This window comes from Emys orbicularis, chromosome 2, assembly GCF_028017835.1.
Source record: "Emys orbicularis isolate rEmyOrb1 chromosome 2, rEmyOrb1.hap1, whole genome shotgun sequence".
Classification (NCBI taxonomy): domain Eukaryota; kingdom Metazoa; phylum Chordata; order Testudines; family Emydidae; genus Emys; species Emys orbicularis.
In genome coordinates this window covers 162,736,840-162,752,819 of record NC_088684.1, presented here as the reverse complement: position 1 = coordinate 162,752,819, position 15,980 = coordinate 162,736,840, and the positions used below count along the sequence as shown (strand labels likewise).

Genomic DNA, 15,980 nt, shown 5'->3' with positions numbered 1-15,980 from the left:
GATAGGAAGCATTTTCTAGTGACTAAAACAAGGAACTGGGAATCAGGACTCCTGAATTTGATTTCTGACCCTGCCACTGTCTTGCAGTGTGTTCTTGAGCAAGTTACTTAAACTCTGACTCAATATACACATTTTACAGATCACTAGAATACTCACAGGGAAATCGTGAGGAGTTCACACTTTGTTTCCAGGGGGACTGTCAGGCAGAAGTTGGGCCCATTTAAAAAAAAAAAAAAAAAAAGAAGAAGAAAAAAGGGGAAAAAAAGAAACTAAAAGTAGTTTTGAAAACCGTACCTAATCCATGGTCCCAACTTTTAAGGTGGTTCTCTCCCCTTTCTGCTGTTTGCAACTTAAGCAGGTCTAAATCTGAGTCTTTTGACTTTATAGGGGCTACTAGAGTGATGCTTCCTCTCAGCGTGTTCTCCTTTTTCCTGTGGAGAGATCCTGAGAAGTGGAGATTTTTTTTCTCCCTGACTTTATACATTTGCCTCTTATGCTTACTAAGCCACATTGAGAGATCCTGAGGAGTGAAGAGCTCCATACTTCTCCCTTATCTTTCCTCACTGCCATCACCTACTGCCATTGATTCGATGGAAGGGATTTGGACAAGTGAAGAGTCTCTGCCAGGCATGCTGCTCCTGCTCTTTGACCCCATAGACAGGACTAGGGACTAAAGACTCCCATCCCCATCTTCCAAGTAGTCATGTGGAACAGATTAAGGGGTAGGCAATCTCCAATTCTCTTCATCTGATACAGTGGAGCAGATAGAGGTAAAGAATGAGAGCTTCCAGCTCTTGCTTCCCCTTTCTGTTTTGAGGGCTAGGAGAAAGCACGAGAAGCGATGCCAAGGGGGAACATTGATATCTTTTCTGCTTCAGACTTTTCTCTCCTAGCTCTAATAGGGGACCTGAGGGAGACTAAGGCCTGGTCTACACTGGGGGGGGATCAAACTAAATTATGCAACTTCAGCTATGTGAATAACGTAGCTGAAGTCGACGTACTTAGATCTACTTACTGCGGTAAATCAAAGGCTGACACTCTCCCGTCAACTCCGCCTGTGCCTCTCGCCCTGGTGGAATACCAGAGTCGACGGGAGAGCGCTTGGCGGTCGATTTATCTCATCTAGACTAGACCCGATAAATCAACCCCCGATGGATCGATCGCTGCCTGTTGATCCAGCGGGTAATGTAGACAAGCCCCAAGAGAGCATACCTGACCCTACTGCACCTAACCACTTATGAGTCAATAATATGAGATCTTCAAGTATGGGAAAAGAAGACTCCCTCATGACTGCTTCCTTCCTAAACTCTGGGAGTGGGTGGGAGGAATCTTTAGGATTGTGAATGAGATACCATCCTTGGCTCAGTGATCTGGGAAAAGGTGACAAACCTCTTCAAAGCTCCCCTTCCTGACTCCTTCGTCGGAGTGTGTCTTACCTTCCCCCAATATATCTTCTTCTTTGCTCCCTTCCCAGACTTCTGCAGGAACTGCGTTTCTCTGGACAATCCCCAAATCTTTAAATTCTTAAATTTCAAATGTCAGATTCTTAAATTATGTTTACTAAAAGGGAAAGTAACACCCAACTGATCTATGAAAAAGCAACTCCACTCTTCTGTAGTGGTTGGGGAAAGGCATACAGGCAGATTCCTATAGCAGCGTAGAAGACTTCTATCAAGCTAATGAATGAAACTAGGAAATAAAGCTGATTCAGAGCACTGTCAAATGAAAGCTGAATAAGGAACAAAATCATTGTTCCCATTTTTCAGTTATAGTAATCATAGATTACTTGTAATATTGCAAGTTTAAAAAAAAATTCAGAGAAATGAGTCTTGAGCTACATTACCCCTTAAAAGTTTGCAATGTGATTTATTAGTCTTGAGTGCTACAGAAATGTCAAGTTTTATAATGAAACTTTCAAACTACATTGGATGGATAGTTACTTTTTTGTCCACTTTGTAAAACTGGTGAAAATTCAAACTATTGCCACACCACAGAACAGAGACTTTTCAGCATAAGTCTCACATTGCATTTGATGGAGAAAATGATAAAAATTGCTGTATTCCCCTTCATGTTTTCCAGCTTTTTGTCCTTACCACATTGGTCACTTCTCTGTTGTTGGCCTGGGTTTTGAGGACTATGTAAGTATGGTTATTTTATAATTTTGATGTTTTAAATTCTTAAAAATTTGTGCAACTTAAAATTTTTGTGTTTTATAGGAACCCCTGATTTTTACTCTAGGACAACAGAACAGCCTGGGAAGTTGTCCATGTCTTCATTCTAGGACCTTTCTTTGCTTTTAACTGTTTACCCTCCCCCCAAACTTCATTATTGTAATCCCTGTCTAAGACTCCCCCTTTGTAAGGTCACTGAATTTGGCTTTTTAATATTATATTTTTATAAAATCTAATATATTTTATGGTGGTGTTCCTTGATTGCATGGGGGATAATGCTTCATAAATTACTATTTGGGGGGAGGAATAGCTCAGTGGTTTGAGCATTGGCCTGCTAAACCCAGGGTTGTGAGTTCAATCCTTGAGGGGGCCACTTAGGGATCTGGGGCAAAATCTGTACTTGGTCCTGCTAGTGAAGGCAGGGGGCTGGAGTCGATGACCTTTCAAGGTCCTTTCCAGTTCTAGGAGATGGGATATCTCCATTAATTATTATTATTATTAGTGAATGCCAGGCAAAGGAGTAGGATATATGGCAGCTCCTCCTGCAAGGCTGGCAGCTTTGCATTATGTGGTTTTTCTAGTGGATGCAAACTTATTTTCCACTTTTTTTGTTGAGGATGCCAAATGATTAGTAAAGAGAGTTTATTGATTAAATACTTGTCCTACTTATATTGTAGTATAAAGCAGCCTAGGAACCTTATCATTCCAAATCCCAGCTGCCCAAGTGGACTCTGTCATTAATATTGAAAGAGGACTGAACTTTTTGAGGAATAAAAACTAACTAAAATTGAATGGAAAATATTTAAAATATCCTTTTTTTTTTTTTTTCCAGGTTCAAGCATCTCACTTTGAAGGCCTAATTACAACAATAGTTGGCTATGTGCAGCTAGCAATAACTCTAATTGTTTGCCATGTATCCTTTCATAAGTAGTTGCCTGACTCTGTCTTAAATTCTGTCTGTGGATCATTATCTCTAGCCATGTTGAGATCAGGGTTAGAAATGATGCAGGAGCACTTTCTTTCTCTTTTCGCTTTGTTCTTATGATGAAACAAAGAAAAAAGGGCTGTTTTAGGTAAAAATTTGGATAAAATCTGTTTAAGTGCTTGACCATCCAGACTTAATTTCAAAACAGGCTGCATATTCAGAACAATAAAAGCTTTGAGACTTCACTCAGCCCAGTTTTCCACATATGCTAATCTGTTTTATGGGAATGACATTGGAGAGGTCTTAACGTGGAATCAGCTTCTTCCCCAGCTGACTGTCAGCTAACCAGGATAAAATTTCACAAGGCCATAGATGGAATGCATTGCTTTCTTCCTGAATGGCAGATCCCTTTCTGGAGGTCAGTCAAAGAAAAGGGACAGTGTGGTACAAATATTTCCGCCCTCTTCAGTAGCCACTAAAATACTAAAGGGTGTCCCTTGTTCACCATACACCATAATAGTCCAGAAAGAATTTTGCAGCAGTTTTAGGGACTGCACTCAACGTTAAACTTGAGAAACGCGCTTAAAAGCTTTGCGGAAATGAAGTCATGATTGGGAGGGTAAGAGTGCCCCTGTGATCTGGCAAGGCTTGCAATTATAATTTTTGTGATGTAGCCTGATAGACAGGTATGGAGCCATCCATTTCTCTCCACACGTAGGCTTCTTGTGGGCTACACAGCTGCAGCAGAGATAGAAATAGGCGAACAGAATAATAACTAGGATTTGTGCCACGTGGGATGGGAAGCTCATCTACATAAGTTCTCCTGTTTCAGGCAGCTTCTCCGGATATGTTTAGCCAGCGTGGGTATTCAGAAACATGCTGCCTCTGCTTGAACTAGCATGCTAGAAATAGTAATGTGAATACGGTCTCACGAGCTAGCCGCCAGAGTACAAGCCCATCTGACCCGTTAGGTACATACTTGGAGGGCTAGTCTGTGCTGTAGTCCATGCTGCCATGACCACACTGCTATTATTGCTTGAGGTAGCTTTGATCTGTACCTACGCATGCTGCAGTCACACCTCCTGACTGCAGTATAGACATACAATTAGTATGTCTTCCTTGGTTTCTGCACCAGGCCAGTAGCATTCAGAGCTTTGTGCAACTTGAATTGCTCTTGGGCAGCAATTCACTTGGCTGCACTGGAGAGATTGAAGTGCCTGTTACCACTATCTTAGAGTTTTGAAAGTCTGGGGAGACTTGGTCACAGACAAAACTGTGTATGCTTTAAAAAGATTAAATTGATTTCTGTTTGAAGGAGTAAATTTATTTGCTATTTAACACACTATATTGCAGTAGCACTTAGAGGCCACAGTCAGGTTGGGCCTTGTTGTGATAGGCACTGTACAAACCCAGTAAAGTATTTGATGCCATGTCTCTCTTGAGATCCTCTGACCTACTAAAAGGAGACCGTTATCCAGGAATTTAAAGATATGTAGGCATTGTGCTCAGGGTTGCAACACGTTAATGATTTAGGAGCTTAAATCTCATTTTTAAAAGGGATTTAGACTCTTGGGAGCCTAAATCTCATTGACAGTCAATAGGATTTAAGCTCCTAAGTGTCTAAATCCCTTTTTAAAAATTATATTTAGGCTCCTAAATCACTTAAGAGTTGCAATCCTGAGCACCACAACACCTAAATAGTTTTAAAATCCTGGGACTAAATTTTCCAAAAAAAACCAAACACACACACTAGCTCTGCTGTGAAGAGATGAGAATTTCTCTGACCCCATTAAAATGCATATTACATTAGACCTCCAGACTTGTAACTGCACTGTTAAACGCTTGGTGGTAAATATTCCTGCATAATTTTTTTCAAAAGTGATTTCTGGTATCTCAGTTTTCAGTCCCCAACTTCAGATGCCTTTGAAAGAGGGCTTGATTTTCAGAGGACGGATGCTTAGCACTTTGGTAAGCAGGTCCCTTTAAGGTGTTTTAAATTAGGCACCCAAAATCATCGTTACTTTTGAAAGATTAGGACCCCAGCAATAGTATTCACACTTTCACATTAGTGCTTGACTCTTCCAGAATTTCCTGCTATAAAATCTAGATTGCACAGTTGCTGATATAAATTGTATCATACTCTCCTGGTCCTGTTACAACATTTCATTTAGTATATTTCCTTGACCAGAGTATGTAGGGTTTGGCTGCGCTTGTAAAATTCCAAAGATCACGTCACTTATTGGGAGTCTGCTATATTGTTGTTAAGGTAATTATAGGCTTCTGAAAGCAAAAGGTTTTCAACTATAATTTTGTTAGTGATTTATTCATAGTTACTGAGTAATTTTTTTTCCTTTTCCCTGAAGGTTTCCTTATTAGTGGTTGTAGAAATTGGTGTGTTCCCCCTTATCTGTGGCTGGTGGCTGGATATATGCTCTTTGGTAAGAACAGAAATTATTGGAATGTAGGCCAAGTCTTACACTGTTTTTTTTTCTGAGGAGAAAGTTCTTTTGCCCTGGCGAAAAAAAAATTGATATAAACTGGACTTGCAGAAAATGTCTCTTCGCTTTTATTTTTTATACTTTCACTGTTTCAGAGGTCAAAGGTAGTTTGTTCTAACGCACGGTGCAATACAAAGTCTATGTTCCTGTAGGCAGTTAAAGTCTACAGTCTATGTTTAAAACAGAGCAAAAAAACCATCATTACACTTTTTGAAACAGTTACAAAACACTGTGAAAAGTCACTTCTCTGCTATGCTAAATGTCTTACCGGCAACTCCATGACTGAGTTTTCTTTATTTGGCTACCTGTGGGGAAATTCATACATGGTTCATCTTGTGGCATTACTATGAATTTTTCCTTCTGTGTATTGAATGCCATATGAGAGAGACTATTTTTATTGTAGTCTGGGGCAGTGGTTTTCAACCAGGGATCTGGGGCCCCCTGAGGGCCCGCGAGCAGATTTCAGGGGGTCCACCAAAATAAACCAGAGAGGGGCCGGCATTAGACTTGCTGGGGCCCAGGGCAGAAAGCCAAAGCCTGAGCCCCGTCACCTGGGGCTGAAGTCGAAGCCCAAGCAGCTTAGTTTTGTGGCATGAGGCCCTGGGCAGCTGCCCTGCGTGCTACCCCCGAATGCCAGTGGCTTTTAATGTACTGGATATGCAGAAAAACAGTTGTTGTGGCACAGGTGGACCGTGGAACTTTTATAGCATGTTGGGGGAAGGGGGGCTCAAAAAGAAAAAGGTTGAGGACCCTTGGTCTAGGGAGTGCAGGGGAAAGGAAGGGGAAATTATCATAACTTTTAAAATGTCACTTCCCCAAAAGCTAATATAAGAGATTACTATTAAATGTTTATATGGGAAAAAGCAACCATTTTGCTCTCAGCATTAATAAGATACACTATTTCTAATGAGAATAAATGTACAGTACAGTTTAGTATCAGCTGATATGCTCATGCTGATATGCTTTGTAGTGTTACATATTAAATGTTAGTGTTTTCCTTGTTTTAGTTTCCTTCCCATTCTTAAAACTATGTGGAGTAGAGAAATATGTCACTATTTGCCATCTCCAGCGTCAGTGCTATAAGTATGTTGTAAGAACTGTGTAGTTTTCAGTGGCACTTATGACTTAAATAGACGTTTTTGTTTTCTTGAATGCTCCTCTAAATATTTATAGTTTTGCAACAGGTTGAGATTATTTAAATGTAATATATAATCCAATTTAACCCTATTTGCTAGGTACAAACGGGATAAATTAAATGAGTAACCAAGGAAGAGTATTTGGTAAACGTTGATCGTATGTACTTTTTTGTATAGGAAATGTTTGATGCTACTTTGAAAGACAGAGAGTTGAGCTTTCAGTCTGCCCCTGGTACCACAATGTTCCTACACTGGTTAGTGGGAATGGTTTACGTCTTTTACTTTGCATCTTTCATTCTCTTACTGAGAGAGGTAAGTTCTTATTCAGGTGAGGGGATTATAAAATATATTTGAACAACTTTATGTACTGAAGAGTTCATTAGCTCTTCCCCATCTGTGTGTTTCTGTTATGATGTTTTTAATACATATCAGACTTCAAAATTTTTCTGCCTTAAAAATTAAACAATCATGCTGGTTACAAGTGAATATGGGAACACCCTTAGGGTGCCAGCCGATTGCATGCAAAGGAGTTTTTAATATGGATGTTGCTTTTGTTTAAATACTTCTTAGTATCTGTGAACTGAAATGTATTTGAAAGTAAAGATTTTTAGTTAAAATGTTTCCACTGTGGCCTAGTAGTAATGCTCTGCAGTGTTCTTCTGTACCTCTCATTGTTGACTCTTGTATTGAAAAGTTCTTCATATTTATATCTCACAGCCTAGTTGCTTCTAACACCTTTTTTCCAACAGAAATCTAACTCTGTTAATTAGACAACATGCTAATAATTCTTACGTTGCTTGCATTTTTGTCTTTTTAAACTCAAATGTAAATACCTGTTTCAGGTACTGAGACCTGGTGTCCTGTGGTTTCTGAGGAATTTGAATGATCCGGATTTTAATCCAGTTCAGGAAATGATTCACTTGCCCATTTATAGACATCTCAGGAGGTTTATTTTATCAGTGGTAAGGACTTTTTTCAGACTTGTCCTTGAATAATTTATATTCATTTCTTTCTTGTTGTTGCAAATACAGTGCTAGCCTAGCTGACGTTTTGAATATTAGCATGTTTAACTTTCCTTTTTGATGTGTGTTCATTTTTTAGTTACTAAAATAAAACTGAAGTTTACTTCTTCAGAGGTGTTAGTTGTAACATATGCCCCACTTCAGATTATCTGAAATGCTGGTGGGAAATTTTTAATTAAAAGTTTTAAAATGTTTGTCTAGTACAGACAATCACAAATCTTCCTCTTGTGCTAAAGCCACAATGACTGCTTGTATCACTAGCCAACAGTTACTGTATTACTATGGATGGTGGAGGAAATCCCTTGAGGTCACGGTGCTGGTCTAAGCCATTTATTGCAACAAACATTCTGGGTCCCAGTTCAGTAGAGATGGGTCTGATTCATGTTCCTGTCTGTCTTCGGGTGGACCATGATGGCCTGGGCAGTGGTATCTACTACCAGATGTAGCTGCAGGCTGTTGAATTATTGGGGAAACACCTAAAGTCTTTCCTGGCCTCCCCAAGCGCTTTCCAGATGTTCACCCTGATGTCTGTCTGGAAGGCCTTTAAAGCAACATCTCAGATGGCCTGCTTTGGCACTGGTTTTGCAGATACAGGCCCTGAAGACTGCATACCTTTGAAACAGACTGCTGTATGGGATACTGTGATGCTGATATACTGTTAACACATCAACATCCTCTGTACCTTGTTGGATCACCCTAGTGGTGCTCAGCATACACTCCCTGCCATCTGGAGAGGAGTGCTGGTCAGTCATGCTTAGGACTCTAGAAAACAGCAGGATGTATTGGCCTTTTGTCATCTTATAGCCACACTGCTTTTGCTGCATCAGGGATGTATGTGCCACTTCAAATGACCCAAACTTAGTCCAACATATAGTTCTTTTTAAAGCTCTCAAATGCATGGGTTAGCAGAATATAATGGAATTGGTTTTTGCCTTGTGAATCAAGAAATGAAGCTCTTGGCTAATTATCATTCTCTGAAGGTATGAGTTGAGATGATTTCAGAACCTTCATTAGACTCGCAGTGGTACCATGGGCCCCATGAATGATGATCAATTACAGCTTATATATTCAGAGATTAAACAACTTTCTCTTCTAGTTTATACATTTATTTCTCTTTATGGAACATAGACTACCAAAATTTGAGAGGAACAGGTTTTAATTTAATCATGGACCTTTGTCATACATTCATTCAAAACCTTTGCAGATGGTTTACATCTTCATTGGCCCATCCATATAAAAAATAAGGCTTCATATGAGTCTTGTAGATATAATATGCATTTGTAATTTTCTTGTTGCAGATCGTCTTTGGGTCAATTGTCCTGCTCATGCTTTGGCTTCCTATACGTATTATTAAGTATCTCTTGCCTAATTTTCTTCCATATAATGTCATGCTCTACAGGTAAGTTTTTATTTTCATTCTGAAAGATGTTTTTGGTCTCCGTGTGATTAGACAGAGTCCTCCTTGCGTACTTCTCTAAGGCCATGTCTACACTTACAAGCTTACAGCAGCACAGCTGTACCAATACAACTGTGCCGCTATAAGAGTGCTCATGTAGCCGTGTTATGCCCATTGACATAATAAAACAGCTCAACGAGTAGTGGTAGCTGTGTCGGCTGGAGAGCACTTATGCTGGCAAAACTTATGTCGCTCAGAGGGGTGTTTCTTCAGGGTATTTTCCACTGCATGCATCTGATGAAGTGGGTTTTAGCCCATGAAAGCTTATGCTCAGATAAATTTGTTAGTCTCTAAGGTGCCACAAGTACTCCTGTTCTTTTTGCTGATACAGACTAACACAGCTGCTACTCTGAAATAAGTGCTAGTGTAGACATGGCATAATTGTACCACTTTCACCATTACTTTGACATTGCATTCAGGCATGTAGAAGTTGAACAAATTATTAGTTTTACTCCATAGATTAGATACCCCATAGGTTATCATCATGCTGTAGTGGGGGGGGGGGGAAGCGGTTAGGGCTGTCCATAAATTGCAGTTAACTTACGTGATTAACTCAAAAATTAATCGCACTGTTAAACAATAGAATACCAATTGAAATGTATTAAATACTTTTGGATGTTTTTCTGCATTTTCAAATATATTGATTTCTATTATAACACAGAATACAAAGTGTATACTGCTCACTTTATATTATTATTTTTTATTACAAATATTTGCACTGTAAAAATGATAAACAAAAGAAATAGTATTTTTCAATTCACCTCATACAAATACTGTAGTAGTACTGTAGTACTCTTTATCCTGAAAGTGTAACTTGCAAATGTAGATTTTTTTGTTTGTTACATAACTGCGTTCAAAAACAAAACAATGTAAAACTTTAGAGCCTACAAGTCCACTCAGTCCTACTTCTTGTTCAGCCAATCGCTAAGACAAACAAGTTTGTTTCCATTTACGGGAGATAATGCTGCCTGCTTCTTATTTATAATGTCTCCTGAAAGTGAGAACAGGTGTTCGCGTGGCACTTTTTGGCCGGCGTTGCAAGGTATTTACATGCCAGATATGCTAAACATTCGTATGCCCCTTCATGCTTTGGCCACCATTCCAGAGAACAGCTTCCACGATGATGATGCTTGTTAAAAAAAATGCGTTAATTAAATTTGTGATTGAACTCCTTGGGGAAGAATTATATGTCTCCTGTTCTGTTTTACCCGCATTCTGCCATATATTTCATGTTATAGCAGTCTCGGATGATGACCCACCACATGTTCATTTTAAGCACACTTTAACAGCAAATTTGACAAAATGCAAAGAGGTACCAATGTGAGATTTCTAAAAATAGCTACAGCACTCGATCCAAGGTTTAAGAATCTGAAGTGCCGTCCAAAATCTGAGAGGGATGAGGCGTGGAGCATGCTTTCAGAAGTCTTAAGAGCAACACTCATATGCAGAAACTACAAAACCTCAACCACCAGAAAAGAAAATCAACCTTCTGCTGGTGGCATCGGACTCAGACAATAAAAATGAACATGCGTCGTCCGCTCTGCTTTGGATTGTTATTAAGCAGAACCCGTCATCAGCATGGACGCATGTCCTCTGGAATGATGGTTGAAGCATGAAGGGACGCATGACTCTCTTTAGCGTATCTGGCATGTAAATATCATGCGACGCCGGCTACAACAGTGCCATGTGAACGCCTATTCTCACTTTCAGGTGACATTGTAAAGAAGAAGCAGGCAGCATTATCTCCTGCAAATTGTAACCAAACTTGTTTGAGCGATTGGCTGAACAAGAAGTAGGACTGAGTGGACTTGCAGGCTCTAAAGTTTTACACTGTTTTATTTTTGAATGCAGTTTTTTTTTGTACATAATTCTACATTTGTAAGTTCAACTTTCATGATAAAGGGATTGCACCTCAGTACTTGTATTAGGTCAATTGAAAAATACTATTTCTTTTGTTTTTTTACAGAGCAAATATTTGTAATAAAAATAAATATAAAGTGAGCACTGTACACTTCGTATTCTGTGATGTAATTGAAATCAGTATATTTGAAAATGTAGTAAGGATTCAAAAATATTTAAATAAATGGTATTCTATTGTTTAACAGCGTGATTAAGTGCGATTAATTTTTTTAAGCGCTTGACAGCCCTATTTTGTTTGTTTGTTTTTAGGAACACTTCAGATAATGGAAGATATCTTTCCTAAAGACTTTTCGTAAAACTGGCTGTTCACATTAAATTCCTAAACACTACTAAATTCTTCCCCAGTGCTCAGAAAAGTATGCAAAAAAAAAATCTCGGCTATTAAAGTCTAAGAATTGTCTGTGATGGAATCCTACTTAGCCTTTACTGTTTTACTTTTCGTTTAGTCAGATATTTGGTTATGATGGTCTTGGTTTGTTAAAATGTTTGTAGGAAATTCATAAAATTTTAGAATAGTCCTTATATGTCTGCCGCCTTGTTCTTTCCCATTGTTTCTAGTGATGCTCCAGTGAGTGAACTTTCTCTGGAGCTGCTTTTGCTTCAGGTGGTGCTGCCAGCTCTGCTTGAACAAGGACACACGAGACAGTGGTTGAAAGGTCTTGTACGAGCATGGACTGTTACGGCTGGGTACTTACTGTAAGTGTAAACAGCCAATATCAGTTATGTGGCCTGTTTCACTTTGACCTTTTTAATGTGGAAGAAATTTATTATTTGGCTAGATACCGTAACTGGCGCATTATGGATTACTTGATACATAAATGTGTGCATAGCAGAGATGCATGAAAATGTATATAGATCAAATTATTGTACAGTGAATCCTTGAACATGTACTGCAACTTCAGAATATGCCTTTGCAATTAATTGTATTTGCTGCACTAATACAACTTTTGCTTGGTAAAAAATGATATAGCTGAATCTCAATAGCAATTTCTGTAGTCCCTCTTTCTGTGTTTTGCTTTCCATTATGTTCATCTTTTCGGAATGAAATTTTTTTTGCTTTCTTCTTCCATAGACTCTTTGGAAAATATGAGCAAAATTAACGTGTACATCTCTGGTGCTATTTAATCCATGCAAAAAATATAAATAAATCCAGCCCTGAAAACCCTCCTGTGTGAGGGCATAAAGGTTGGAGTGGCTGTGACCCTCCCTCAGTTCTCTCTTACCACCCGTGACAGAGATGGAACTTGGACAGTGTCCTATGGGCTATAGTTTTTTTGAGCTTCAATCTTAACCCTTTTGTGAAGAAATACCATTTCACTTTTTCTCTTTCATTGCTCATGTACAGAAAAAAGTACGAAGAGACTCTCCTACACAACCTCTCCATACAGAAGGGTGAGGCACTTCACACCGACTGCCAGTATGGCCTATTGTAAACCCACAGGGTTTAAATCTTGTCCATTGTGCGTCAGTCATATGTCCTTAATCAGTGGTCTCAGCAGGTGTGTTTTCTGCCTTGGAAGAGCACATCACCCAACAAGTGCTTCGTCTGCCATTCTTGTCCCACACCTGAAGACTGAGAGATGTGTGTTTGAAATTAAGTCTCTTGAAGCAATCTTTAAAGGTCTTATATGATCTCGGAGAAGAGACATCCTCCAAACTGGAGACAAGGAGGCTATATACAGTAAGTGTTCTGGTAACCAGACACCATGCCTCTGGTTCTAGTAGGCAGAAATCTAAAAAGGGACCATGGAACTGGCACCATGAGCCTTCAGTGCTGTGTGCATCAGTACCGACTCTGGGGCAGAGAGACCTGGCACCCATATCATCCACTTTGGATGCCAAGCAGCATACCCTCACCATGCGTAAGCACAGCTCAAAGCATGCAACAAGCTCATTGCATGAGAAGGACTCATAGCATTCCTCCAAAGGCAGATCTTGTAAACCTTCCTTAGCGTTGAGGGATGGGAGCAAAGCATTGGCTGTGAAAGACTCAGGAGACCACAGTACTGGTGCTGATGTCAACACCACTGGTGCTAATCAATGAGCCTTTCCCAGTATCAAGATGTACCTTTGAGGAACTGCCTTTGCTGCTTGTTTTGGTACCAGCAGAATCAATACTGGTCCCATATCTAATGGCACTGCTGTTCCTGGAGATGTATTTTTCCTCGCCACGTCCAAGCCACTCCTCTCTGACTTCAAGCATGGGATCAGACCAGAATAGTACATTAAGGGGGGCTCTGGAAGTGCCCCATATCTGGCACTGACGCACAGCTGACAGTGTACAGGCCAATCACAGCCTGGCCAGTAACTGTACAATTTACCTTTGTGGCCCTGTTGGGGCCCACCTTCCCAGAGTGGAGCCCTATCATGTGTGTCTGGGAAAAGCAGGTCTCACTCTTCATCTGGCATCAATAGCCAGATCCCTGTCACAGGACCAGAGAAGTGTCCTTGTGAGGTAATGGCTCGGGAAACACCCCAGTTGTCTTCCCCACCTAATCCTCCTTTTTTCCAAATGAAGCTGTTGCCTTGACCCGACACCAGCCGTCAGTGACTTTAGGGCCTTTCAGACCTGCTCCTGAGGATAGCTTGCTGAAATCTTGGACTTTGAGACAACCGTGATCTTAGGTTTGTTCTCTGTTCAATATCCTCAGTCCCAACTGGGATTGTGCTACTAATCGTAGTATATTGGACCCAGCAAAAGGACTGTGGCACACCTCAGCCTTGCTTTCCCCTACTTCAAACTGAGTATAAAAGTGTTATCAAGTCCCATCCAAAGGCTTTGAACTTTCTTATAAGCATCAGACACCAGAGTCGCTTGTGGTGTCTGTGGTCCAGGAAAAGATGCCCCACAGGTCTCCAGTTGCTGCATAGACATACCCTGAGATGATCGTAGTACAGACCAAAGAAGTGTTTCTCTTCCACTAGTGATCCATACACAACTGAGTCAAAATTTAATTGAATCATAACAAGACAAGGAAGGCCTCACCTGCAGACCCCATACGGTCAAACTGTCAAGGATTCCATCCAGACCTGAAGTCGCAGGACCTGACAACCTGGATATTGATTGGTTGAGTGCCATGGAAAATCAGGAAATCCTGACGTAGAGCAGAATACTGTGCAAGAGAGACTTATTCCTCCAAATGGATAGGATAATCAATATGCGCAACCCACCATGGCCTAAACACATTGCAGGCCCTGATATCAAAGATTCTGGACTACTTGCAGTTAAAACATTCTGGACTTTCATTTAGCTTAGTCAAAGTTAATCTAGTGGCAGTCTCTGCATATCATCGAATGATGCATTTGGTCTCAGTCTTCTCTCATACCGATGGTATCCAAATATGACAAGGGCCTAATGCATGCTTACCCACTGGTCAGAAGACCTGCTCTGGTATGGGACCTCAACATCATCCTTCTAAAGTTTGTGGACTACTCCATTCACCAGCTTACTCTCAGAATGGTGATTTTGGTAGTGATCACCTCAATCCAGAGAGTGAACAAACTTCAGACAGTCATGGTGGAACACCTGTACTTTTGTTTCCATAAAGACACAGTGATACTAAAACCTCATTCCAAATTCCCAAGGTGATTTCCAAGTTCCATTTAAACAAACCTGTATTCTTCCCAAGACCTCATTCCACATGAGGGGAGAAGAAACTCTGCACTCTGCACAAACCTACCGTTGCATGATGTTATATTCATAGCTGTGGGGAACAATAGAGGATTTTCTTCTATTTGTGGCCACAGTTGGCTGATTCAAGAACCAAGCTGTTTCATAGAATCATAGAATATCAGGGTTGGAAGGGACCTCAGGGAGGTCATCTAGTCCAACCCCCTGCTCAAAGCAGGACCAATCCCCAGACAGATTTTTGCCCCAGATCCCTAAATGGCCCCCTCAAGGATTGAACTCACAACCCTGGATTTAGCAGGCCAATGCTCAAACCACTGAGCTATCCCTCCCCCCTTGGTTATGAAGATGCAGCTGATACTCCTTATTCATACCATCCTGAGTCGATATTGCTTACCATTCACCTACAGTGACTAATGCTCAAAGAAGGAATGGTTACTAACTCTACAGTAATTGTGGTTCTTTGAATTGTTATAGTCAGTGTGGATCCCATGACCTACTCTTCATCCCCACTTTTCCAAGTCCTCAGCGGTCACTCATGGGCTTTGAATTGCAAGGGAACTGAGTGGGGATTGCTTCCACTCCACCTTTTTATGCCTTCGCACAGAAGCTCAAGGAAGCTCAGGGCATGTGTGTGGCCTCACTGGACTCTGCTGTTTGAAAGATTCTGAGCTTGCACACATGATGCACATGCACCTAAGAATCCATACTGACTACAAGGAACTGTTCTGTTTTAGTAGTTTTTGACTGTTTCATAATTTGATTTAAAGAAGTGTACTTGCACTCCCCAAAGCCTGTACTGCTCATGAAGGGGCATGAACATAATATTTCAAGTTTGAAGGTTTTTTCTTGACTGAATTATTCTTATGGAGGCTTGAGAATGGGATGGAGAGTGAGATACTTTCTTCCTCGTTGCAATAATCTTTTCAGCTTTTCATGCCTGAAAAACAAATGAGATTTTTAGCTCCAACTTAATAGAAAAATTCACCTTCCGATACAGTCAAAACATGGATAACTCATCCCAAAGATGAATACGAAAGGAAAGTAGGTGACAGAGGGTGGTGGAGATGAGAACCAAGTTGGGCGGATAACAATGGGAACTATTACGCATCTTCAACTGTTGCAGTTACCAGTAGAGATGGCTCTAATAAACATTCCTTCAGCCACTTTTTAATTAAGCAATGGTGAAAAAAAATTAATTACCATTTTTAAATCCACATTCTT

At 40.3% G+C, this 15,980-nt stretch overlaps 1 protein-coding gene across 2 annotated transcripts in view; it reads left to right on the top strand.

Annotated features, from left to right (window-relative positions):
• Positions 1-15,980, top strand: part of MARCHF6 (membrane associated ring-CH-type finger 6) — a 122,244-nt gene that overhangs the window by 60,782 nt on the left and 45,482 nt on the right. For both annotated transcript variants that reach the window (XM_065398618.1, XM_065398617.1), the window contains 8 exons: positions 2,080-2,138; positions 3,004-3,084; positions 5,294-5,362; positions 5,460-5,534; positions 6,908-7,042; positions 7,573-7,692; positions 9,051-9,151; positions 11,687-11,824. In XM_065398618.1, the coding sequence (XP_065254690.1) occupies positions 2,080-2,138; positions 3,004-3,084; positions 5,294-5,362; positions 5,460-5,534; positions 6,908-7,042; positions 7,573-7,692; positions 9,051-9,151; positions 11,687-11,824 (778 nt within the window). The remainder of the gene's footprint in view (positions 1-2,079; positions 2,139-3,003; positions 3,085-5,293; positions 5,363-5,459; positions 5,535-6,907; positions 7,043-7,572; positions 7,693-9,050; positions 9,152-11,686; positions 11,825-15,980) is intronic.